This window comes from Pteropus vampyrus, unplaced genomic scaffold (genome assembly GCF_000151845.1).
Source record: "Pteropus vampyrus isolate Shadow unplaced genomic scaffold, Pvam_2.0 Scaffold739, whole genome shotgun sequence".
Classification (NCBI taxonomy): Eukaryota; Metazoa; Chordata; class Mammalia; order Chiroptera; family Pteropodidae; genus Pteropus; species Pteropus vampyrus.
Window position 1 is genome coordinate 351,796 of NW_011889520.1, and position 24,092 is coordinate 375,887.

At 51.9% G+C, this 24,092-nt stretch overlaps 2 protein-coding genes across 4 annotated transcripts; one reads left to right on the forward strand and one right to left on the reverse strand.

Annotated features, from left to right (window-relative positions):
- Positions 1-50: 50 nt before the first annotated feature.
- On the forward strand, positions 51-9,897 carry PDAP1 (PDGFA associated protein 1). Of its 2 annotated transcripts, none has more exons than XM_011385601.2 (6): positions 51-208; positions 3,152-3,243; positions 4,498-4,605; positions 5,838-5,959; positions 7,931-8,082; positions 9,174-9,897. In XM_011385601.2, the coding sequence occupies exons 1-6, from the start codon at positions 196-198 to the stop codon at positions 9,230-9,232; spliced, it is 546 nt and encodes a 181-aa protein (XP_011383903.1). In that variant the 5' UTR covers positions 51-195; the 3' UTR covers positions 9,233-9,897. The 2 variants fall into 2 exon arrangements, with proteins under 2 accessions (XP_011383903.1, XP_011383901.1); XM_011385599.1 differs by lacking the exon at positions 51-208 and adding an exon at positions 335-455.
- A 1,126-nt stretch (positions 9,898-11,023) lies between these two features.
- On the reverse strand, positions 11,024-22,139 carry ARPC1B (actin related protein 2/3 complex subunit 1B). Of its 2 annotated transcripts, XM_023526205.1 has the most exons (11): positions 22,019-22,074; positions 19,686-19,759; positions 17,562-17,638; positions 16,747-16,851; positions 16,125-16,347; positions 15,274-15,381; positions 13,950-14,156; positions 13,793-13,868; positions 12,645-12,850; positions 11,665-11,755; positions 11,024-11,324 (listed from the first exon to the last, which is right to left on the reverse strand). In XM_023526205.1, exons 3-11 carry the CDS (start codon positions 17,623-17,625, stop codon positions 11,286-11,288), a joined length of 1,119 nt encoding a protein of 372 aa, XP_023381973.1. In that variant the 5' UTR covers positions 17,626-17,638; positions 19,686-19,759; positions 22,019-22,074; the 3' UTR covers positions 11,024-11,285. The 2 variants fall into 2 exon arrangements, with proteins under 2 accessions (XP_023381973.1, XP_011383909.1); XM_011385607.2 differs by lacking the exon at positions 19,686-19,759 and having other exon boundaries at positions 22,019-22,139.
- Positions 22,140-24,092: the final 1,953 nt, after the last annotated feature.

The window sequence follows — 24,092 nt, forward strand, 5'->3', positions numbered from 1 at the left end:
GGCGAGCCTGGACTCAGGCGGCGCGCGGGACAGTCCGGCTTCGTGTGCCGGCCTCCGAGGTTTCCTGGTCCTCGCAGCGACCGCGGCGGCGGCGATACGCTGAGAGGACTAGGCTGGGCGGAAGAAGTCGAGCCCGAAGTGTTTCCGGTTCCGGTGTCAGTTCGAGGCGCCGCCGCCGCAGCTGCCGGAGCCGAGATGCCTAAAGGAGGTGAGGGGCGGGCGCGCGTGGCCCGTGGGCCTCGAGGGGCCATCCGAGTCCGCCTCCCGCTAACCACTCAACCTACTGGAGTCTCGGAGAGCGGCGTAAGGGAGGACGTCCGCGCCGGCTGCGGGCCAGGCCAGGGCCTCGATGCCCAATTGTCTTGATGGGGAAACTGAGGATCATAGTGGTCTCGAGCCACTCCCTCCGGGGTCTGAGGACACTCGGAGGTTCTGGGTCCTCGGCAACGCGAAAGGCCAGTTCTAGGGGTGTGGGAGTGTCTGGAGCCTCCTCTTCTTTAGATTCTCCGGGGATTGAGTCACCGCGTCTAGCGCCTGTGCAGGGCCCGCCTGGCTCGCATGTAAAACGTGGGCCCTCTCCGGCTCTGGGCGAACCGGGCCTGCTTAATGAGATATAACTTGGTGCTCTTGAGTCTGGCAGACCTAGCTTTGACTGCCCTGTTCAGCAGCGGTTCGATGTGTGCCTTTGAGTTAGTCGCCTTATCTCCTGTGTCTCGATTTTCTCATTTGCAAATGGGGGTTATAATTGTACCTACCTCTTAGTACTGATGAGAGGCTTAAACTAGGTAATCCATGTGGCGGGTGCAGTACAGGGTCCGGCGGTCGTTAAATACCCAGTAAGCATTAACTGTTGTTGTGGAACTTTTGTCAGTTCCTTGACCCAGAAGGTAAAGGATCCATGGCTTCCCAGTACATTGTCACCTGTCCTGCATCCTCTTTCCCTAGGAGTCAGTAGTTCTTGATTTGATGCCCAACATGAAGAAGTTATTTAATTTTTTCCAGCCTATTTTCATCACCTGGAACACCTGGCTGAGAACCCTTAGCTTGAAGAGTTGGGGATGAGTCATAAAACGATAGAGCACTTGAAGTTCCTGGCTAGCTCCTGGCACAGAACAGATGATCAGTTAATACTGGTAGCTCATGGTATGTTAGTTGAGAAGCATCAGCCCATAGGAAAATCTACTTGGAGCTTTTTCAAACCTAAATGACTTCCTAACTCTCCACTTCAGAGATACTGGGTTTTACAGAGCTGAATCCATTTACACCTAGCTTACTGATTTATTTTGTGGTAGAAAGAGCCATGTCACCTCTTTGGTTCACAGTCTCCTGTTTCGAAGGAGGGTGCTACATGAGCCCTTCCAACTCCAGAATTCTGGCTCTAGGAGTCCTACTTAATGTACTACTTGAGCCAGTGTTGGAGGTTACAGTAAGAAAGTCCTAAATATGAATTCTTGGTTAAATGACTTGGTCTTTTGGCTTGTGAAAAGCTTTATGGGTAGACTATTTACATTTCTTGCTTGTGTTAATTTGCTTCAAAAGCGAAACAAAAATGAAGATGTTAAACTATCAAATCCTCCATGAGCAAAAGACCACCTCTTCTTTGCATTATGTAACTGTGAAGCATTTTTAAAGGCATGAAGAGCTTCTGATAAAAGTTACTGTAGATTAGTATCCAATAGCCAAGTGTGCAGGTTAGGAGCCTATAGTAGCCAATTTTGAGTTGTTAACTATTGTCTGGAATATTAAAGAGGGCAAGAAAGGGTGTTGGTTTCTTATAATGTCAGTCTTGAGCTCTCATAATAGGACTTGCATGAGCATTGACTGAGACACTCCTGGGAACCCATGTAGTCATTAAAAATGGGTTGTGTATTTTGTAGCAGCCCAATTATGACTCCGCAGCTGCTGTCTAGGAAATCAGGGGAGGCCAGTATCTCTTACTGTCTCTGGGGTCCAGAGCAGCTCTGGCTATCTAATACAGATTCTCGGCTCTCAGTGAGTGAACCACAGCTTTCAGGAAAAGTGGGGGATGAGTTGAGGCCACAGCCACCCCAGTGTCCTCCAGGACCCCAGAGGGGTGCCTCGCTGCTGTGAAACTGGCTGATGGCTTCAGCAGGGGTCAAGAGGATCCTTAGTGTTGTGGCTCAAGAGGATCAGACTATAAAACTGATACTCTTAGATGAACTTTAATTGCTAGTCATATTTTTAACTCTTAGATGGTAGTTAGGTTTATATTCAGCTTTCAGTTTGCTTGCCAGCTGTTTCTTGCTTCAAGCACCAAAAAGTTTTCCCCTGTAGGTTTAAATTTTCTTTTTCTACCATACCATATAGGTGAACATGAAGTATTCTATATTCCTTTATATCTGTAGTAAATCACTGATGTGGCCAGTGGCTTTGTCCCCCCACCCCAAATACTGTACTAGAGAGAAAAAAATCACAACAGACATTTTTGTAGTGCTTATACCTGTGCCAGGTGCTGTCACAGCAGCTTTGCATATGTTAACAAATCCATCTTCATGGCAATCCTATGAGATAGGGACACACATGAAGAAACTGCAACTCTGAGAGGTTAAGTACACGCTCAAAGTCACAAAGCTAGTAAGTGGTAGAGCTAAGATTTGAACCCCAGCATCAGACTCTAGCACTTGTATTCTTCACTTCACCATTCTTCTTTGATCTTAAGTCTCCTTGTCTATAAAATGGGATCTAGCTGTGCCTCCTAGACCATAAGTTTGTTCTGGGGATCAAATGAGCCCATGACTGTGACAATATTACAAATAAGAAGAACTGTAGTGACAGCAGGGGAATAAATATTACATATTCTCATGATTGCATCTGAGTTTTCTATGTTTGGATTCTTAGGGACCTAGAGATTTAGCCAGTCAGCTATATGTGGTATGCCCTCCCCCACATCCTCCCTTCAAGTCTTGTTTGTGGGAGCCTGCATCCAGCACACAGTTTACTGCTGTATCACGTGGTCACGTATTGCCTCTTTTGTCCCTTTGAACACATGAGGGTGGGGAAGTATAAGTTTGAGTGGTGCTTGGTGACAGGCTCAGATGAGAGCACCTCAAGCAGGACACAGCCCTCTGGGTCTTGACAATCAAGGAATCTGCTTTCCTCCCACCTTCCTAAACTGCAAATCCTTGTGCAGGGAGAAAGGGAGGCCACAAAGGCCGGGCACGGCAGTATACAAGCCCAGAGGAGATCGACGCACAGATCCAGGCTGAAAAGCAGTTGGCCAGGGTGAGTATATGCCTGTCCAGGCCACTCCAGTGTCCTAGGGTGATGCCCTGCCTCTTTGGCACCCAGAGAGGCATCACCCTCTTTGGCACCCAGTAAAGAGGAGAGCTATTCTCTCATTGGATCAGTTAGAGCTTTGTTCACTCAGCAACGGTTGCCTTAGTGGGTCTCTGTTCTTGGTCCTCTGTTCCTGTCTCCCAGGGGCTGTCTACCAGGCCTTGCCCATCTCCAGGTAGAGCTCCCAGGAAGAGTGCTGGCCAAACCCAGCATAACATGATGCTTGCCTTGCCACACCCCCAGCAGGCAAAGTATCATTTGTTCCCCCAGACCTTGTTCAATGTCATCTCTTCTATGACTCTCTTTGGTGCTACCCTCTCTTCCCCACCCCAGTCCAAGCTTAGTAGTTCCCTCTACTCTGTTTCCACAGTGTTTCTTTCTAGCCCACTGTCAGGAAACATATTTTGGTTTCTACATCCCTACCACACCATTAGATTCTCACTTGCATGAGGGCTGAAGGGAGCACAATCAGGCCAGATGAGTGGCACAACTGTATAGTGCCTGTGAGCTCTGAGAATAGAGGCCACATCCAATCAGGGTAGAGGGGAGGAGGGCTTGTTTGGAGGAGGGGCTGGCAGCTGAGCAAGACCTTGGAGAATGTTGGCAAGTGCTAAGGGGGGAAATGACATATACTGTTTTTGTAAGGGATCTTTTTGGTGGGGAGGGAAGAAAGGTAGTGGGAAGTGACATGCATGGTGTTGTCTTGGAAAGTTGGTGTAGCAGGGCATCTGCATGGGCAGGTTGGAGTGGCTGGCCTGCCACTGACTGTGGGAATGGAAAGCAGGGGAGTACTTGCTCAGGAAAGTGAGTACGATTTGGTAGCTGCATATGGCAGTTAGGGGAGTAGGAGGGGAGCTGAACAGGACTGTGGTTTCCAGCCCCATGGCTGAGTCCTTCTGATCCTGGGAGATGAGGTACCTGGGCTGTAAAAGGGAACAGGGCATTTGTGTCTGTGCGAGGGGCTTGCTGGGCTGTAGGAATGGCTTCCAGGCTATGTAAGCAAGTGGATAGGCTGCCTCCGATACAGGTGCCCCACTGGGGGGCCAGGGTCTCAGAGTAGGACCCTTGTCATCCTCAGTCCTAGTCTTCTGGGGCTTAATTTCTCATGGTCCACAGTCTGGGGGTGATGGGGGCAGGGGTCACAGTCTTGGGGGTTTGTTTTGCATTTTTGATTCTGCAGGTTGTCCATTTCTGAAATAGGAAGAAGAGGAACAAGAAGAAGGAGGAGATGGGGCTGCAGGAGATCCCAAAAAGGAGAAGAAATCACTAGAATCCGATGAGAGTGAGGATGAAGAAGATGATTACCAGGTACTGAGTTTGGTGGAGGCCTGGGACCTGGACTCACTCATTCAACAAACATTGATCGAGTGCCTGTAGATTATTAGTCCCAATGATGGATACAGATGGAATCCTTGTTCTTAAGGGCTTTTGTTCTAATAGGGAGATATAGTCATGTGCTGTATAATGTTTCACCAACAATGGACCACACATATGACAGTGGTCCCATAAGAAAAATTTCTATGGCTTAGTGAAGTCTAAGCTGTTGTAACGTTATGGTTTGTGACACATTACTCATGTAACGTTTGTGGTGAATTTGGTGTAAACAAACATATTGCCAGTCACATGAAAGTATAGCACATAAAATTACAGAAGCAGGCTATACCATCTAGGTTTGTGTAAATATACTCTACGATGTTCAAACAATGATGAAGTCACCTAATGATGCATTTCTCAGATGTATCTTTAAGGGGCTGATGAATGTATAGGGCATAAAGAAGTAAATGAGCAGTATAATTTCAAGTAGTGAGAAGTATTACAGATAAAATGGACTGTGATTGAGAATACTTGGCGAAGTGCATGGTGAGGAGGTGACTTTTAAACTGAGATCTGAAAAACAAGATGGAACTTGCTAAGCAGTCGGGCAGCCCAATTAGCAAGTGCAAAAGCCCTGGGGTGAGAATGACTTGAGCATATTCAAGGAACAGAAAGGTTGGTGGGGCTGTGACTTGGTGGGTAAGAAGTTGAGTGGTTAGGGATGAAGGAGGAGAGATTGGCAAGGGCAGCTTCTGCATGGCTATTGGAGGGATTTGGGTTTCGCTGTAGTAGTAGGCAGTTGGTGGAGGCCTTGAAATGAAGAAAGAGATGACCAGATTTGCTTTTAAAAGATTGTTTTAGCTTCTCTGCAAAGAGCAAAATGTAGGGTGTCAAGGGTGGAAGCAGGGAGCTGGCTGGTATTCAGACAAGAAATTGTGGCTTGTATTGAGGTGGTGGCAGTGGCAGTGCAGAAGGGTGGACAGATTCAAGCCATATTTTACAGATAGACATATTGGGGTTTGCTGAGGGTTGTGTGAGGGGGCCGAGGGAAAGGAGAATAAGGCCATATATAGGATTGTGTGGAGGAGCCAGCGGGGTGAGGGGCGAAGCTCGAGTTCTGTTTTAGATATATTTGTGATGTCAGGTACCCAGATGGGCTGTTGGGAGATGGTGGGGTTCTGCAGGACTTAAACTTCTCCAATGGCCAGTTTCTTGTCCTATCGTAGCAAAAGCGCAAAGGTGTGGAAGGGCTTATTGACATCGAGAACCCCAACCGGGTGGCACAGACAACCAAAAAGGTCACACAACTGGACCTGGATGGGCCCAAGGAGCTTTCAAGGAGAGAACGGTAACCTGTGGGGGGCTGAGGTACCCATTTCTTCTGAAGCCCCTACCTCTGAGCCCCTCACTTCCTGGGCTCTGAGGTCCCCAGTGGCTGGGTGGGGGCTTCAGCTATGGTGTTGATTGGTTTCATTCCCCAAAGGCTCTGTAGAAGCTTCTCCAAAAAAAAAAGAACCAAAAAGAATGTTTTTATTCACCATTAGAAATATAGCAGGGAAAATAGAATAGATTCAGACCTGAGCACTGCACTCATAGTAATGCCCAGGGATACACAGAGGGTTACGCTACAGTCCCTTCTCTCCGGAGCACCCACTCTAGAGACACTCCTTATCCAGCCTGATCACCATTCCTAACCTGAATCGATCCTGTAATGTTATTGCCATGGAGATTAGGAAGGGATTTTGGGCCTGTGGTGTTCAGGAGGCTGCACAGCGCAAGGAAGTCCACTGGTTGCCCCAGCCCCACCTCCCCCAAGTCCAGATGAAAATGGAGCTGCAGATAGCTTCTTCATAGGTTGTGTGAGGATCACTATCGAGTACCAAAGTGTCCTGCACATTTTCCACAAGTAGTGCCGTGACTTTTGATGGCCACCAGGTAACATAAAGGGCCTTATGAGAGATTGAAGGCTGCTAGGGAAAGCTGTCCTGGTTTCTCTCCTGACTGGGCTGCTAGGATTTAAATTGACTTTCCTGTGTTGGCCCCACGATGGCAAGCAGTCTGTGAAAACCCCACGGGAATGCTCATGAGCTTGGGGTTTTATTGGAGGCTGCGATGGACTCTCCCCTTCAGTAGCTTCCTTCTCACCAGTGGAGAGGGGATCCTGTTGCTACCCCTGCCATTTGAGGTTGCAGACTGAAAGCCATAAGAGTCCACACCCTGCTAGCCTTCAGGCAGCCTTGGTTATTCCAGATGCTTCTGTCCAACCCCGCCTCCTTCCAGGGTGGGATCTACCAGGTTGACAGGTGTTCTTATCTCATCTCTGTAGCAGGTGTCTTGTCCAGAGTTTTCTGGGTGAGACATCTTCTCATTTGACTTTGTTGCTGGATTTCTCTTCCTCCCCTCTGGCCAGACTCTATGCCTTCTCATTACTCTCCATTCCTGTGTGTTATGAGGCCTCTAGGATGCCAAGTCCCTCCCACCCCTAAGCTTCTGACATGCAGGGCTCCTCTGACCCCTCTAAAACTTGGCTTTTCCAAACTTGGTATAAACAGGACTCTCTAATCTCACACCCTGAAGGGTGCCCACTCCAGTTTAGAATCTGAGGCTTGGGAAGATCCTCAAAGAGAAACTAATGACCCTCACCTCTCTACTTAGCGGGTTGTTGGCTGTCACCTTTGTCCTATGGGAATCCAGTTCTTATTTCCACACCACCATCCCTGGGGGCTCACCCCCTTGGGCGCAGCCTCATACACACCTGAGCTGCTCTGACAAAAATGTGCCATGTCAACCAGAGATTGGATGTGTCAGGTTCCCATCCGTGGCTACTTGGTCCACTCCTTTCTTCATTCCTTAATGTTTCTAGTGGCTTCCTTTTCTTGGTCGTCTTCTCTGGACACATGATTCACTTGGCTTTGGTCCCCTTTTCTCTTTGCAGACACCAGACCCTAGTCAGCCAAACCCGGCCCACCCCATCACTGCGCCAGCCAGACATGATCCACTCTATGCTAAGGTTTTCCAAAGGTCACAGGTGCAAAGCTCACCTCCGTCCTATTTTCCATATGAGGGAGCTGAGGGCACTTGAACTTCCCCAGCCCTTTGAGCTTGTTGTGCAGAGATCTAGGCTATACCTCTGTGTGCTTGTTTGGTGAGTGTCCATCAAGGAGGGGGCACACAGAGCCAGGGCCCCTCCCTCAGCTAGGGTGCTCTCCTCCACTTGGGCCCCAGGCCTGAGTACTTGGCCTTTTTTCTGGCTCCTACATCCAGTTCAGCTGACAATGGTGGGGAACATGTCCCCCGTGACACCATTTTATCCAAACAGAGAAGAAATTGAGAAGCAGAAAGCAAAAGAGCGTTACATGAAAATGCATTTAGCTGGGAAGACTGAGCAAGCCAAGGCTGACCTTGCCCGACTGGCGATCATCCGGAAACAGCGGGAAGAGGCCGCCAGGAAGAAAGAAGAAGAGAGGAAAGGTAAGTCCTGAGCCCCTGGAGAACTGCCTGCTTCTGTGCACCGAACCTTACACTTCACTGCCTTCGTTGTGAAATGGGATGGGGTCAAATTGTTTGGTAGAGGCTCACCCTGCATGTGTGTGCACACATGCCTTCATTACTGTCATGTGGAAGTGGGCATTCTTGCCCCTCCAACCCCCCAGGGTGTTGGGAGGGTCCAGCAGCAGCACCGAGTCAAATACAGGTTTGAGTCTTAGCAGAGCTTTGTCCATGGTGTCAGAGGAAGGCCTCAGGGATGCACCAGGGTCCCACCACGGTCTCTGGTGCCTTCTGTGGCTGAGAGAGCTGCCTGGGGTCACCACTGTCTGTCTGAGGGGCTTGGGAAGGTGGGGCAGGGTGCAGACTCAGATGAAATCTGGCCCAGGTGTCCCTCTTTCCCCATGTTCTTCCTCCAGTGAGGCCAGGTAGGGTGGCTGTGGGAAGTTAGTCTGTTTTATAGGAGCGCGACTCATGTTCTTGTCTCCTGGTCTCATGCCCTTGTCTCATGTGGTCTCAGGACCACAGAGCCCCCCCTTAGGGATCCTGCTATCCTGCCTCCTCACCAAATAGCAAGGAAACTGAGGCCTAGAAATGGGAGACCAGTTGCCCAGGGGCATTCTCACCACACTGGAGATAACTGGTTATCCCAACTCGCCGCTAGCAGCTCTTGCTTCACAAACCCAAAGCAGGAAAGGACTTCCTGTGTAACTATTTGAACACAGTTGTTGGTTTTAGACTTCATAGAGGTTGCAATTAAGGGGTTCTGCCTGGAAGAGGGTGGGTAAGAAGAATTTCTATTTGCCCTGTGGATTGCCTGTTGGTGGGCCTTTATGGAATGTGCCCAGACTCGACAAAAATGTCTAGACACCTGTGTCCAATGATGTTAGCAGAAATCCTGTCCCTTGGGAGGGCATCAGGCGGGCCCTTCTTGGAGCTCTTCATCTGCCCCGCCGAACCAGTTTTATAAAATGTTTTCTGAGGCCTTTCAGACCTATAGTTTTATGATTCTGGGATTGGGGTTGTATATATGGAGGGGTTTTAACTTTACCCTTTCCTTCCTTTCCCACCCTCAGCAAAAGATGACGCGACTTTGTCAGGAAAACGAATGCAGTCGCTTTCCCTGAATAAGTAGCATGGCCTGAGGGAGGAGATACCAGGGAACTGGGCCTTGTGGCCAGGACCGCTGCCGTGTCTCACCCACACTGTGCCCTGGCGCCACTGCAGCAGCCCAAGACAAGTAGCCCCCCGACAGCCTGGGGCCTCCTCTTCATCTTGGCACAGAAATTGTTTGGGGGGATGGTGGGTGGGGGGCTAGGGGGAGGGGGCAGCTGCTGTCTTTGAGACAGATTCAGGACAGCATTTCATTTGTAACCATTTGAATGTTTTTGCTGTTTTTAGAATTCAGAGCCCTTGGGGGTACTTGGGAGGTAGGTTAAGAAGAACTTCTCTCTATCCAGTAGATTGCACGGTAGGGGGTGGTTGTGCTGGGGGCAGCTGCTGGCAAGTTTGCGACAACCACCCATCTTTGTTGCTTGGGTGCTCACTCAGAGAGGCTATTACCTGGGAGCCTGTGCCCTTGGTTCCTTGGGGGTCATGGCTCATCCATGGCCAGTCCCCTCTGACTGAAGCCTCTCCTCTGCCCTTCCCTGCCCCATTCCTACCCTTCTGGCCAGGACCTGTTCTTAACCCTACCCATTGATCATTTCAAGAAACCTGTTTACTGTGCAGCCCCCAGGCAAAACATGCTCCAAAAATCCAACTTGTATATTTGGCAGATTAAACTTGACATTATCGTAATCCTTGTTCCATGATCTGTCTTTGGGCCCCTGGGCTGTTTTCACCCAGCAGGGCATGGTGTCACTCAAGGCATGCCTACCCCACAAGGTTCAGGTGGCACCGAGCAGGGTTTAGGACCTGACCCTGGGTATCCATACTGGAGAGAACATGGGAGCTGGCCTCCTCCCTTATTTTAACCAAATAGGGGTTTTAGGCCAGAGTGGCCAGGGACCTGTTCATGTCCACAGTAGGCTGAGAGTAGCACTGTGCCTCTCTTTCCTGTCCTCCGGGTGCCCCCCCTGTGGTTAACAGCCTCAAGATTTCAGTGCTGGGAGAGGGCATCCCAATAGTTGATACTCAGCATGACTACCAGGCATTATTACCTCATTTAGTCCTTACTACCCAGTGTGGTGGGAATGGCAGCTGGGACACTGGGCTTAGCACAATCATGTGAGCTGCCTGCAGGCTCAGCTACAGCACCTGTTTTGTCCCTGCACCCCTTCTGTGAGAGACGCTCTGCCTCATGAACAGTGTCCTTTTTACAGGGTCCTGAGAAGTCAATGACTGGGTGCCAAGCAGGTTTGACCTAAGGTCAGAGGGATTTAGTGGCAGAGATGGAATCGAGCCCATGATTCCCAGTGATCTCTACCACACCTGGGCTTGACTGTGCTGGAGGTTAATAGCCCTGGGTGCCCCAGAGGGGATACTACAGCTGCCAGCACCTGCAGCTCACCCTGGCCTACAGAAAACCCTTCATTGTCTATGCTAAAGAGAAAAACCATGATGATATAAGTAGGTAACTAGAAAGTATGTGATAAACAAAAATAACCCTTTGAATAAAATGGGAATGGGGGGAAATTGTTTTAAATAATGAGCATTTATCAGAAACCAAGTCTAAATGTCAAATACAAAAATATTAATTTTCCATTAAAGCCTAGAACCAGCCTGGAATGTACAACCACTTGTCTAGGAATCTGACTACTAAATGACAGGGAAGATACCTGGTCCTGTAGCTCCCAGGCTGGACTGCAGTGGGGAAAGAACCATTTGGGGGAAGGCCCTTGGGTTTAAGGATCAGTTTTGCTAGCAAGCAAAAATAAGCTACCTACGCCTGTGTAAAACCTCTCCTTCCAAACACAGGCAAGCATGTCTACAATTGTATTTTTATTACAAGTTTCAAAACAGTTCATGACCAACAGAGTGCTTTTGAGATTTTTTTTTTTACAATAAAAGTATTTCTTCAAGAAAAAGGCATATGTTCCTTCGAATAGGTAAGAAAAGCTTCCTACCCCACCCCCCCTCCCTGTGGGGACCAAAACAGGTACCCCAGAAACATTTGGCAAAGTAAGACTTAGCCTCCCTGACCCCTCCCTGAGCAGCTAGGATGAGGCCAACATTCTCACAAGATCTCATTTGATCTTGAGGTCCTTCAAGGCTGATTCCAAGCTCTGGAAGGGAAAGAGCAGAACAGGCTGGTTCTCAGCTGTCCTGCACATACCCACCCACAGTGACCTGGCTCACACTTATCCCAGCCCCAGCTAGGCAGAGGACAGAGAACTTGGTCTTTGGGGTCTGGCTGACCAGGGTTTGAATCCCAGCCCTAAAAGGGAGGTGCCCCAGAATATACTGAGGCCCATATGTCAAGGGGCTGCCTCATTCCCCCACCTCATCCCAACAAAGTGCCTTCCTCCTTCAATGAATGAAAACAACATCCAGGGTGGCTGTCAGAACAGCAGGGAGGGAGGGCCCCTGAGGGTCTGGCAGGAAGCTAGGTGGGGCAAGGCTCACCTTCACATCCCAGATGCTCATGCCGCCATCCATGCCGGTAGTACAGAACTGCAGGCATTTGGCCTTACCCCCACTGAGCACCGAGATCTGGCTGCAGAGAGGATGAGGGTTTTACGGATCCCAGCCTGTGCCTATGCTGGACTCAAGACCACCCTACCCCCCAGGAGTTCCCTGGGGGCACCAGCACAGTGAGAAGTGCTAGGGTGTGCCTCGCAGGCTATGTGGGACCACAAGATGGGGCTCAGGAGACTGCTTTAGGGACAGCAGTACTGTGTGAGGTGCAAAGGGCAGCCCAGGCAACTGGAACAAGACAAAGACCCAGGCAGGATGTGAAGGACGTGTGTCTGGGGAATTTGTGTAGTGACAATAGAGTGGCAGAATGGATAAAAAGGAAGATGGGGCTGGGAGGATATAAGGCTAGTTCTGAAGAGCCTTGAAAACTGGGCAAAGGTGTCTGATCCGAAGACAACACTGTACTGGGTGGCCACAGGCGGGTTTAACGAACCAGCTCTATCAGAAAGTCTTGCTACATTCTGTTAGCCTCTGGGTGGACACCTGTAGCTGGTAGGATTTGGGAGTTTTGGAGGGTCTCCCCCTAGTCCCAACCTAGTTCCTCAAGGAGGCTGCAGCAGGACCCCTAGTTCTGCCATCACCTCACCAGTTTCTAGCACTAGCCATAAGCCAGCTAAGGTTACTGCCTGGCCACCCTAGAGAACTGCAGGCTCCCACCGCTACAACAGCCCTCGCATGACCATGTCCTAGAAATGCAGAGCGAGGCTGACAGCTCTGCTCCAACATAATGCTATTTTTGTACAACCTGAAGAGATCGACGGGGCTCCCTCATACAGGCTCGCACCTACATGCTCCTGGGATGAGTCCAGATCGCGCACTCCCAGGCCCCGTCCCGCCCCTCTGGCCCCGCCCACACCTGCCTCTTTTCTCAGGCATAAAGACCAGGCCCCGCCCCAGGCCCCCCTCACCTGACGCTGTTCTTGTGCAGTGAGTCTAGGCCCGCCCCGCTGGCCACGCCGCCCTCGGAGCTCGCCTTCTTGTCGAGGTTCTGGAAGCGCTCGCGGGCCGTAAGGCCGCGCTGAGAGCTTTGCTTGGGCACGTCCAGCCGCCCACCGAAGCTCAGCGTTCCCGCGGCGCTGTCGTAGGTAAAAAGCACCGGGAAGCAGTCGTGGCCCTGTGGCGGGACAGGGTTGCTCTTTGAGCGCTGGCCGAGGGCAGGCGCAGTGCCCCTATTTTCCACACGGGGAAACTGAGGCGGTAATCAAGGCGTGATTCAGAGGGAACTTGGGCCACGAGTGTGGAGCCCAGGGGGCTGGATGCAGGACTGGAGCTATCGAGAAGCTGAATGCAGCGTGCGGACACAGCCAGGCCCGACCCAGGTAAACGGACCGGATGTTGGGGGTGCGCATATAGGGGCAGCCCGCACCCCATCAAGGCTAGCGTCTAGATGAGAAGCTTGTCTGAGGTTCCTCTGGGAGCCCAGGGGCCTTATTCCTGCCCAGCCTGTTACACTTGTTTTAGGCCTGATCCCCCTCTGGGACCCCCATTATGTTGCTGAGGGGTGAAAGGGTCTTGACAGATAGGTGGACAAAGGGAGGAAGGGAGAGTAATAGTACCCTTCTGGACACATGGTAGAACTGCACTGCCTGCCTCACCCCTCCATCTACTCTGAGGTAGGTATGGCTTTGTCATGTCCACTGGCCAATAAAATAAGCAGAAATATTAGGATCCAGGGCATGAATTTTCACTTCCCACATCTCCCTTCATGGCAGTTGGGGAGCATGTTGGTGACAAAGCCTCCATATGCACTGAGCGGAGCGCCCCTCACAATACTCATGCTGGATATATAAAGTGAGTGAGAAATATTTATTGTGTTAAGCCACTGTAGTTGAGGACTTTTTTTTGTTACTGCAGCATAATCCCACCTATTCTAATCCATACAGATATATGGATGCATAGATGGGTGAGTGAGATGGAGGGAGGAGAGGGGAGGGGAGAGGAGGGGCGGGAACGGGAGGGGAGCGGAGAACAAGTGGAGAGCTTCCTGGGCATCTCTGGGCTTACTGGGAGACCTGCTCTAATGGGCCAGTGCTCCCCTCCTTCCCTCCATCCTTACCGCAGCCACCAGACTGTTTTCTGTGATGAAGGTCAGGGCCAGCAGCGGCAGTGTTTCAGAGGCCAGAGTCGCGACACTGAGTGAGAAAGAGATATCAGCCACACTGGTCCCCTCCTGCTCTATGCCTTGGTTTCCCCTTCATGTAGCCTATACTCACGCCATCTTCTTGTCGGCATCGGCCAGGCAAACAGTACTGTCATGGCTGACCCAGGCCACGCGGCTACCACTGGCTGAAAAGCAGACGCCATGCACCCAGCCACAGCTACTGCTGGACTCAAACATCAACTCCCCGAAGGGCATCTTGGAGCCCCATGGGGTGGGTGCTGGTCGTTCTTCCACCTCCTTGATGTAGGCTGAGAAGATCCTGCCCATAGAGGCACAAAAAAAAAAAAAAAAAAAAAAAAAAAAAAAAAAGACTGAGGGACTGAGAGAGGCCCCAACGACGAGGGATTGATTCCCTCTTTCAGACCAGCCTGGTAAGGTCAAAGCACCCAGCTAGGAGCTCATGGTACCAGAACCAGCTTTTCATGACTGGAATCTTCATGCTCGGAAAAGTCTAGGCCTCAGTGCCCTCTTTGTGTAATGGAATGGGGCCAGGAGGTCTCCCAGCTCAGAGTCCTGTGAACTCCCAGGGTCCTTGGCACCCTCTTCTGTGGACTGACCATTCATAGATGATGAAGCTGCCAGGAGGTGTCTTGGTCCTCATCATGCTGGTCACTACACTCTATAGCCAGCTCTTAGGATGTCCCTCCTCTCTCCTGCTCTGCACCTTGAACTAATTCTGCCCCTCGTCCTGGCAGCTCTACCCTGCACACTGCTGTTCTCACATACATTAACCCTCTTCTCTCCAACCCAGGGTCATAAAGGGGTCACCTAACAGATAAAGATGCCAAGAAACCAGCTCCTCACCCACCAACAGAGCCTCATCAGGACATCATTCTCCCTAGCCCAGGGCCTCTAAAGGGGCTTCCAGAGTCTAGGATAGCCTCATTTCCCAGGTGGAGATTCAGAGACCCAGGGGAGCTGAGCCCCCAAGTAAAAAACAGCCAATGGCTACTGGAGACTACATTCTAGACCTTAAGATAATGTGGCAGGATTTGTCCCAGCTTATTGGTCATTTATACCTTAATGTGAAAAAGTACACCCACTCATTTTCCTTCAGACAGAAGCCAGGAAACTAAAGGAGTGGGTGGGCTTCTAATGAAACGAGAGGAAGGTCTAGGAAGGAAACCTTGCTGATATTAAAAGGTTGGAACGGGCGCATCCTGCTAAGACTCTCCATGGGCTGAAGACGGGACCCAGTGATGACCTTGAAAGAGCAAAACCTCAGAGGTGCTTGACTGAGGCCCCAGGTCACCCTGCTAGCAGCAGAACTGGTCTGCAGCTAGTTTGGAAGGCAGGGTGTGGGGCTCTTAGGACAGGGCTCCCCTCTATCCTCCAATCCCTGTTCCTGTGTTAATGTCAGGGGCCCACCCTCTCACCGGCACTTGAAGTCACAGGAGCCCGCAGCCAGGAGCACGTTGTTGGGGTGCCAGTCCAGGCTGAGGACAGTGGAGCGAATGGGCTTCTTGATGTGCTTGCACACCCACCTGGACATGGATATCAGACAGAGGGAAAGAGACGGATAGACAAGTGGGCAACCTACCTTGGCGCCTGGGGCCTCAGTGCCCTGCAGACCACTGAGATCCCAGGAGGGAGGGACCTGGACACTGCCAGTCCATGGGCCTGTCAGGGATATGGTTCAGGACAATAATATGTGGGAACCCTACCCTCAGTCTCCTTTAAACCTCACAATGACCCAGGGCAGACTCAGCTAAGCTGCCACCTGGCCAGGGTGGGATCTGAACTCTGGTCTCCCAGATTCCAGCCTTCATTCCTGCCTGGCCTCTGCCCTCAGGGACCCAGGAGAGAAGATTATGATGTGGCTGGGAGCTTGTGAGTGGGCCTGGAGTGTGACAGGCTGGGTGCCTTGGGCAAGTGAGTTTGCCTCAGGGCCGGCCCTACTTTGCTCATTTGTGAAGTGGGGACAGTTCAGATCCAGTCTCGTGGGCTGTGGGGGAGTCAATGCGAGTATGTGTGCAGGGCTGAAAGCAATGACCGCAGAGGTGGCCCTGGTGTGGTCTGTATCCTTGTTACTGGGACAGGGCTGTGGGAGCATCCAGTGCTGTACAGGGAGCCCCTCCCCTCACCTACAAGATCCAGAGAAGACACTTTTCCGGAGTCGTGTGAACACTTCCCCATCTGATGCTTTCCGGGACACTCCAGTCCCAGCACTGTTGGTCTGCAGCCCAGAGTCCCTCCTAGCCCACTCAGGCCCTGCCCAGGCACCCACCAGTCATTTTCCTGCTCAAAATAGCAGATGGAGATGACACGGGAGCCACTGCCCACAGCGAACTTGTTCTCATTGGGGGCCCAGCGCACACAGCGAGCAGCCCGGTTGATCCGCAGGATGACAAGCGTTGGTTTCCACATGCGGCCCTTCAGTGTCCAAACGTAGGCATTGCGGTCTGTGCCGCAGGTCACAATGCGGTTACTCTCGGGGGCCCAGTCAATGCCTGTGGTGTGGGGAAGGGACACTAGGTTGAAGCTGTCCAAGGAGAATTGGCTAGCTCTATCAGTGTCCATGTAATGAAAACTGGAAGAGCTTATTGGGGTTGTTACAGCTCCCCCAAGTATCATCAAACATGCTGGAAGGACAAGCCAAGAGACAGCAAAGAAATGAGTCCTTAGTAATGCTGAGCTGCTGGATCAAGCCTTTCCTGAAGCCCAAAAACCTGAGTTTTACGGTAACATGAACCAACATAGTCCCTTCATAATTTAAGCCACTTTGAATGAGGGTTGTGTTACTTACAACCCAAACTATACTACCAACACAGTGGGTAGATGGTCCTGGCTGGCCCTGCCCTGTCCCCCTGCCTTCTTTCAGGAGGATGATCTCAGCTAGCCTGACCCACCTGTCACTTGCCCATTGTGTTCCTTGAGCTCGTGCACCTTGACCCACTTGGCTCCGCTCTTCTCATAGATGTGCACCTCGTGGTTGTTGGGGCAGATGGCGATTTCTGCAGGAGATATGGGCAGGGTTTGGGGAGTGGGAGGATGCATGTGTACCAGGTTCTCCCCTGCCCTCATGACCGCCCTCTACCAGGAATGTCCTTCATCGGCCACCTGGGCTACGCCTTGTCCTTCAAGACCTGGACTCTCCTCCTTTGCCATGGAGGGGCCTCCTGAAGCCCCCCAGGCCCTGCTGGGCCCCCTTGTGATGCCTCCCCAGGGACTGGCCACCCCTCACCTGTACCACCCACAGTAGTCTTACGACCTCTGGGAGCTTCTCCCCGTCCCCTACTACTGCCCTCTGCTCCCAACTCCAGCCATAGTCTCCTTGCTATCCCACTTCAGGTCCTCTGCATCAGCCCCTCCCTCCCCTCCCAAATGTTACCTTCCCCAACCACCTTTTCTAAATCTCCACTGTGTGTTCTTCATAGCTCATCTTACTACCTGCCATTGCAGGTTATGTCTTTGGTTCTCAGCCCCAGTCTGGGAGGCTCAGCATCTACAGTCCTGCCTGCGCCAGGCCATGCTCTCACCTCTACCTCTTAATGCCCACTTGCCTGACTGCCCCTTCTTGTGCCCAGCCTGCTCATCCCTTCCATCCTAAACACCCAGGACCAAAAGTGAAGGAGGGAGACAGCTGGCCCTCACAGAGTCCAAAGTCCAGGACGCTTGGCTGCTTTAATGCCCACGTGTGCTCCAGGGGATGGCAGGCACTCACGTGTGCGGTCCTTATTCCAGGCGTGGCAGCTGATGGGTTCTACCAGGAAGCTGTGGTAGGCCATGGTTTTTCAGCTTCTGTGCCCAAGGGGGAAAAAAACCCAAGTCAGCCCTGCCTCTACCCCAGACCAGGCTCCAGCTGACCTCATGAGAAGGCAGCAGGGGCCACTCTGCCTTCAGACTCTGGTCTGGCACCTTGCTTCCTTCCTGGGACCTCAGGTTCCCTCCTCATAAAATGACAGTTCTCATGGGATGTCTGTGAGGCTCCAGGGAATAGATAAAGGATGGGGTCAGGGGTGGGAGATATAGGGGTGTGGGTGAAGCTGCTACTGTGAGTGGGGTGTGCTAGGACCCTGCACCAGACGGGCCATCGCCCATCATATGTACCCCAGTCTTCTCATAGGTAGAGCCATCCCTTCCTCAAAGGATATGGTGAGGATGAAATGAAATGGGGCGAGGATGGAATGAAACAATTTGATAAACTGAGGGGAGAGCAGTACCCTCCACAACCAGAGCCCTGATAGTCTCCACCCTCTTGGGGTGGGGAGGAGACGGGAGGGAGCAGGTCTGCAGGCACTTGTGGGCCAGGGCATAAGCAGATAGACGGGTCCCATTCTCAAGAAAACCCATTTGCTGCTCCTGTGGCAAGGAGGATGGGCAGGACTGGGTCTTGAGTGGGTGGTGGGGTCTTTGAAGCCCCAGGGTGGCCTGGCTTTGGGGTAGAGTCCAGAGGGCAGCTAGGTGCTTGTAGGAGGGGGATTGGGCCCGGCACTGTAGGTGCAGCCCTTGCAGCAGCAGCTGGAGAGGGGTGTCCGCTCCCTGACCCCAGCTCAGTCCTTGCACATTTCCAGCCTCCTCCTTCCAATGATGGGGGGCTTACTGGCTGAGGAGGGGTGGGGTCCATACCTAGGTGGGTCACCCACAGTCTCCCTTTACTCTCACCCCTCCCCACCCGGCTCTGCTCACTTCTGTCCTGGACTGCCAGGCTCCTCCCAGCAACGGCCCTCTCAGGCCACACCCTCCCTCCAGGTTCCCATGCCTGTTCTTCAATGCCGAGCTTGCTGCCTGCCCTCAGCCATCTCTGTGCCTGGAGCTCGCAAAACTGGCCTTCACAGATGCTATTCCCTCTGCAGGGAATGCTGCTTCCTCTTGGATGTGCCTGGTGTACCTTCAAGGCCAGTTCTGTCCACATTTCACACTTGTGTGCTATTCTCTCCATGCCACCCAATGCCCACTCATGTTCTATTCAGCAAAATCCTATTCATCTGTAAATAACAAAGTGAACATCACTTCCTCAGCACCCCAGGCTCCAGCCATATGCTCATGTGTGTTTAGCCTAATACACACACAAGCACACTGCTCCCACCACAGCTGCCTCCCCAGCCTCTCTCCTTATAAGGCCTCTTTGTGTAGGAGAGCAAAGGCCCCGGAAGTGGCTCTGAGCTGTCGGCCCAGGTTAGCAGGCCTGCTGGGGATTTCCCCCAGGCTTCCGGTGCATCTGGGCCAGGCTAGTGCTGACATCCAGTTTTGCTGGGCAGGGTATCATCATTGTCTACACCACAGATGACAAGACTCGGGAGTGGGGGAGCACCAGGCCTGTCTACTAAGCTATGCTAATCTGCCCACCCCCATTTTCCAAGGACACCAACAGGGCAGGGGCAGGGCTAAGGCCAGAGAGCACTTCCAAATCCCTGGACTCCAGCTGAGGTCAATCACCCCCAATCCCTTCAGTCCCAGAAGGACGACTCTGGGTCAGAACGAAGAAGCCCTGTGGCCGCAGCCTACCGTGGATGGGAGTGGAAGAGGGGAAGACACAGTTCCCTTTTAACTTTTTTATGACTTCTGCAAAGCAACTGAAACCAGCAGGGCTTCAGCAATGACTCCCAACCCCCACAGGTTACAGATGAGGAAGTGGGAGCCCAGAAAGGGGTGGGCAGGGCTTCTTTAGCCACTGTGGCCTCAGGGCTGTAGCCTCCTAGCTCAGGAATCATTGGATTGTCCCTATGGTCAGACCCAAGAAAAGCAGCCTTCACACTGGGCCACCTGCCTCAGGAGTTTTGACTTAATTATTCTCGGGAAAACCTCTATACTACCAAGGGGCAAGAGGGGCTCACTGCCAGCCAACCTGTCTCTGAGGAGAATGCTGTCAGGGCTGCTTTGCCCAAGTGTGTTGACAATTCAATGCCTCAGCGCTGGTTCCTGGTGGAGACAAAGGCTTAGAAACCTGCAATCTAGAGGAGGATTCAAGGAGAAAATAGCTTCTCTTTAAGGCAAAGCAAGTCAGGTGAACCCTCCTGCTGCCTGGCCAAGGGTCTCAGGCCTCAGTGCTCCTTCCTTATAGTGCTGGGTTCAAATTCAAATTCTGACTCTGTCCGTACTGGCTGGGTACTCTCAGCCAATGCTTCCCCTCATATCTCCATTCAGAAAAGGTTAGGGCTGGAAAAGGTAACAGGCTGTAGGTTTTTTCTTGCTTTCAGAGAAGCTTTGCCAACCTTTTCTGAATCCAGAGATTTGATTGCATTTGAGGCTAATCCAGGCAGGAGCTGCCTGGAGCAAGGATCTCAGCTCTACAGGCATTCAGGGAAGTCCCCACCCAGTGCAGACGCTGGCTGGAGGGAGCTGCCAGCAAGCCATTTTGCAGCATGCTAGGCAGTAACTCAACTTCCCGTTGTGTGTGTGGAACAGCCTTTGCTACCCCTTTCCCCCAACTCTGCTCTTGAAGTCTTACAAACTAGGCAAAGTCAAGAAACACAAATGAAAACAATCATAAGGTACCATAAAGTCCCAGTTAAAGTACACAAATGAAACAAAAACTAAAAACACATAAAACTCAATGTTGGCAGGGCTGTAGAGAAATTCTCATTTGTTGCTAATTTGTTCAGCCTTTCCGAAGAGGCTCTTGTGATAGCTCTCAATTCAACAACTGGGTAAGAACAAACAGAACAGAATAACGTGAATAGGAATTTAAGATTAACACCCTTTGGTGGCACAAATTCATTTTGGTACTAAGAAAACAGCCACTAACTTTTTTTTTTTTTAAAAAAGCAAACATGTCCACAATATTCCTCTTTATACTGGTGACAGGGTAGAAAAATCCAGATGGCTACAGACAAGGAAAGAGTACATGTGATATTAACACACTGGGATACTATTTAATTATTAGAAACAAACCTATGTGGATTATATACAAACACATATGTAATAAACTAAATTTATTTGGCATCTCTATAATGACCAGGATTTACCTAGGATATTGACATACATTCTCTCTTTTACCCCCTAAAGCAAGCTCAAGAATATTTTTTTAACTTTAATTTTGTAGAGGAGGAAACAGACACACAAAAGCTAAGATTTGCTCAAAGTCACACAGGTCTTAAAAGGCACAGCAGATTCTGACTCCAAATCTCAAAGGCTAGGTTCACCTGGACAGACATTTTGATAAATGTAGGCAGGCCTTATGATGATGGCAGCAGCAGTATCAGCACACATTTAGATTGTGTGTGCCTGGCATATTGCCAAATGCCTTACATATTCATATTTATGCCTCACAACATGAAAGGCTCCCATTTTCCAGATAAGTTGAGGCCCAGAAAGGTTAGGTGGTTTGCTAAGGTTATCAGCCAGTGACGGAAGAAGCTGGCACTCTTACCTAGGTCCCTGAGAATTCACAGGCAATAAGAGCTTTTAAACATCGGGCAGCAATGCCCGCCAGGTGGGAGGAGCCTGGGGACAGCCTGGAATAACCTGGGGAGAGCCTCCAGGTCTCCTGCTTCACAGTAGTCATTACAGTATTACTGTCACTGCCTGCAGTCCCGGCCCTGCCCCGCCTGGGCCGCCTGGCTCCTCTCCCTGCCGCCGCCAGCGAGGGTGGGGGGCCACTTGGATTGGATCTGCTGGGATCCAACTCAGAGGACACAGGACTCTGTGGACCTGGCTCCGGGGACCATGGGCGAGCTGGGGGAAGGGGCAGCTGAGAGGAGGGAGGGGCAGGGCGGGGGCGCCAGCTCATTTCCCGCTGGAGCAACCCGGAAGACTGGAGGATGGAGGGGAAGTGACTGGGCGTGGGGCCCTCGCTGCCCGAAATAACAGGGGGACACCGGCCGTGGGGCAGAGTTGGAGAGGTGGAGAAACGGAGGAGGGAGGAGGGCAGAGCGGTGGACGCACGGGCAGGGGACCCGGCTGCTCCGAAGGTGCCGTGTGCTGGGAGCCTTGCATTGCCCACCCTTCGGCCGGCCCGCCGCCCTCAACCTACTCATCTCCTGGAGAGCCCCTGTCTCCCGTATCCCCTCACTACCGGCACTCCTTCCCCTCTGGGTGCCCCTACATCTCCTGGTAGATTCCTTCCACACAGCCCCTCACTTCCAGGTGCCCCCTCCCCGCGTCTCCCAAAATCCCCCTCACCTCAAGGTGGCCCTCCGGCCCCCAACTCCAGGCCACCAACCCCCCGCGCCCCCTCACCTCGGGGAATCCCGGCCGCGGACTCTGGACAGTCGACGCGCCGAACCGGTCTGGGACCCGCAGCCACTTCCTCGTGGGCGGGGGGCGGGGCCTCGCAGCCTCAGCCCCAAGGGGTTGGGGGCGGGGTCCAGGGGCAGTCTGGAGATCCAAGGTCCCACCCACTCTTCTGGGTTTTGGGGCTTCGCGCGCCCAGGGTAACCAAAAATCGTCCGCAACCGCCCTTCATCACGTTAGGGATGGGATAACTGAGGCTCAGAGGAGGGTGAGCAGCATGAGCAGCAGCTGGCGGGAACCCGGAGCCTGGCAGGTTGCATGTCACTCCCAGCCTACCGAGAGCAGTGCGGGCTCTGAGTTCACATGCTGGTGACCCAGCAACTTAGGGAACCTCTGCAGGCCTCCAGCCCTAGCTCGTGAGAACCGTTCCTTCCTTCACGAGCTGATACCTGCTGGGCGCCAAAAGTGCAGTAAGGTGTCACCAAGTCAGCCAGCCAGGTCCCACCCTCCCGCCCTCTGTGTCTTCAGTAAAAAATGGGGGCGCTGGCCCTGGTCAGGAGTGCACACTGGTGCCCCCGCTGACTCTGGCTGGTCCAGCACCTTCTCCCAGTGCTGACTTCTTGGCCCTCAGTTCCATTGTGTCTGCTTCACTCCTTTGTTACTTGGCTGTATGTTGCCTCCTGAATTTGGGTCTTGGGCCATGTGGTCCCCGGGAGTCTTTCCATCTCTACTTTCTGCCTCATCAATGGAAATGTGGCCAGGTGGCCTTGCAGATGGAGGAGACTCTGGTGAAAACCCTGCACCCTCTCAATTCACCAGGCCCCTCTCCCTAGGACTGACTCATCTCACCCAGACTCAGCCAGGCAGCAGGCAGCAGGCAGCAAAAGCTGTGGGTGGGGAGTGGGTGGCTTCATGGGCTCAGGAAGTCCAGAGCTAGACAGCACCCTGTCAGGTGTAGGGGCTTTGACAGGTGCTGTTCTTTCGGCCTATCACACTTTTCCCACCCTGTCCTTACCTGGCCAACTTCAGTTTATCCTGCAAGACATGGCTAAATATCTCAGATCACTTTGACCCTGACCCCCTTCCCATTAGAGGTGTCCACTGGACTCTCAATAGGATCCTGTGCTCACCGGTCCCAGCCCTTACTGGGTGGTTGAGAGGATTACATGTACCCAAACATGGGGAGCACTTCCAGTAGCGAGCACAGAGTGAGTACTCAGTAAACTTTAGCTAAGTTTTATATGATCCTGAGCCTTCCTGGCTCTGAGGAGGCACTGAGGGGCTGTTACCAAGGCTAGATGGCTTTAGTCTAACCAGGAAAGTTTCAGATGGTCTGAACTGGCAACCCCCTTTCTGTAGGGACAGGTACAGTTGTAGGGGGACACCATGGGATACCTGTTGTGTCCTTGGCTACTGTCTTACCCCTCCACAGCTCTGTATATGCCCAGGGAATGAACCCAGGTGTGACTGACCTCCACCTCTGGTGTTGGCCTCGAATGCTCTAACCTAATCAGCGCCTAGTATCCGCTGTCCTGACTCGTGACCTTAGATGGCCAGGTCAAAGCAAAGCTCAGGACTTTGGATGATGATGGAGGTGAAAGAAGCCCCTTCCGGAGGAGCTGCATGAATCTGAACGTGAAAGTTGAACAGCCACAAGAGAAGCCATATGACTTCCCTAGTTAAAGCTCAGATGTTGAGAACTGCAGAGAAATGACCAGAGCCCTGGTCAATCTGACTGATTAGTCTGAACCCAACCTGCCTCCAGAGGTTTCAGATACATGAGCCAAAGAGTCTACTTTTTAAGCTGGTTTGAGTTGGGTTTTTCTTTTACTCATCTCTAAAAGCATACTGACAAATACGCACCCCTGAGGACTCCCTTTCCCTCATTGTGGAAACCAAACAGAAGCAGCCTGATTTGATGAAAAGATGACTCCTAAGTTTAGTGTGAGCAGAAACCATGTTTGTATTGCTCACTGGTGCCTAGAATGGTGCCTGGCATATAGGAGGCACTGAATGCACATCTGTTGCATGTGTGAATAAATGAACACGTGGTGTTAGAAAACTGAACCCAATCTTGGCC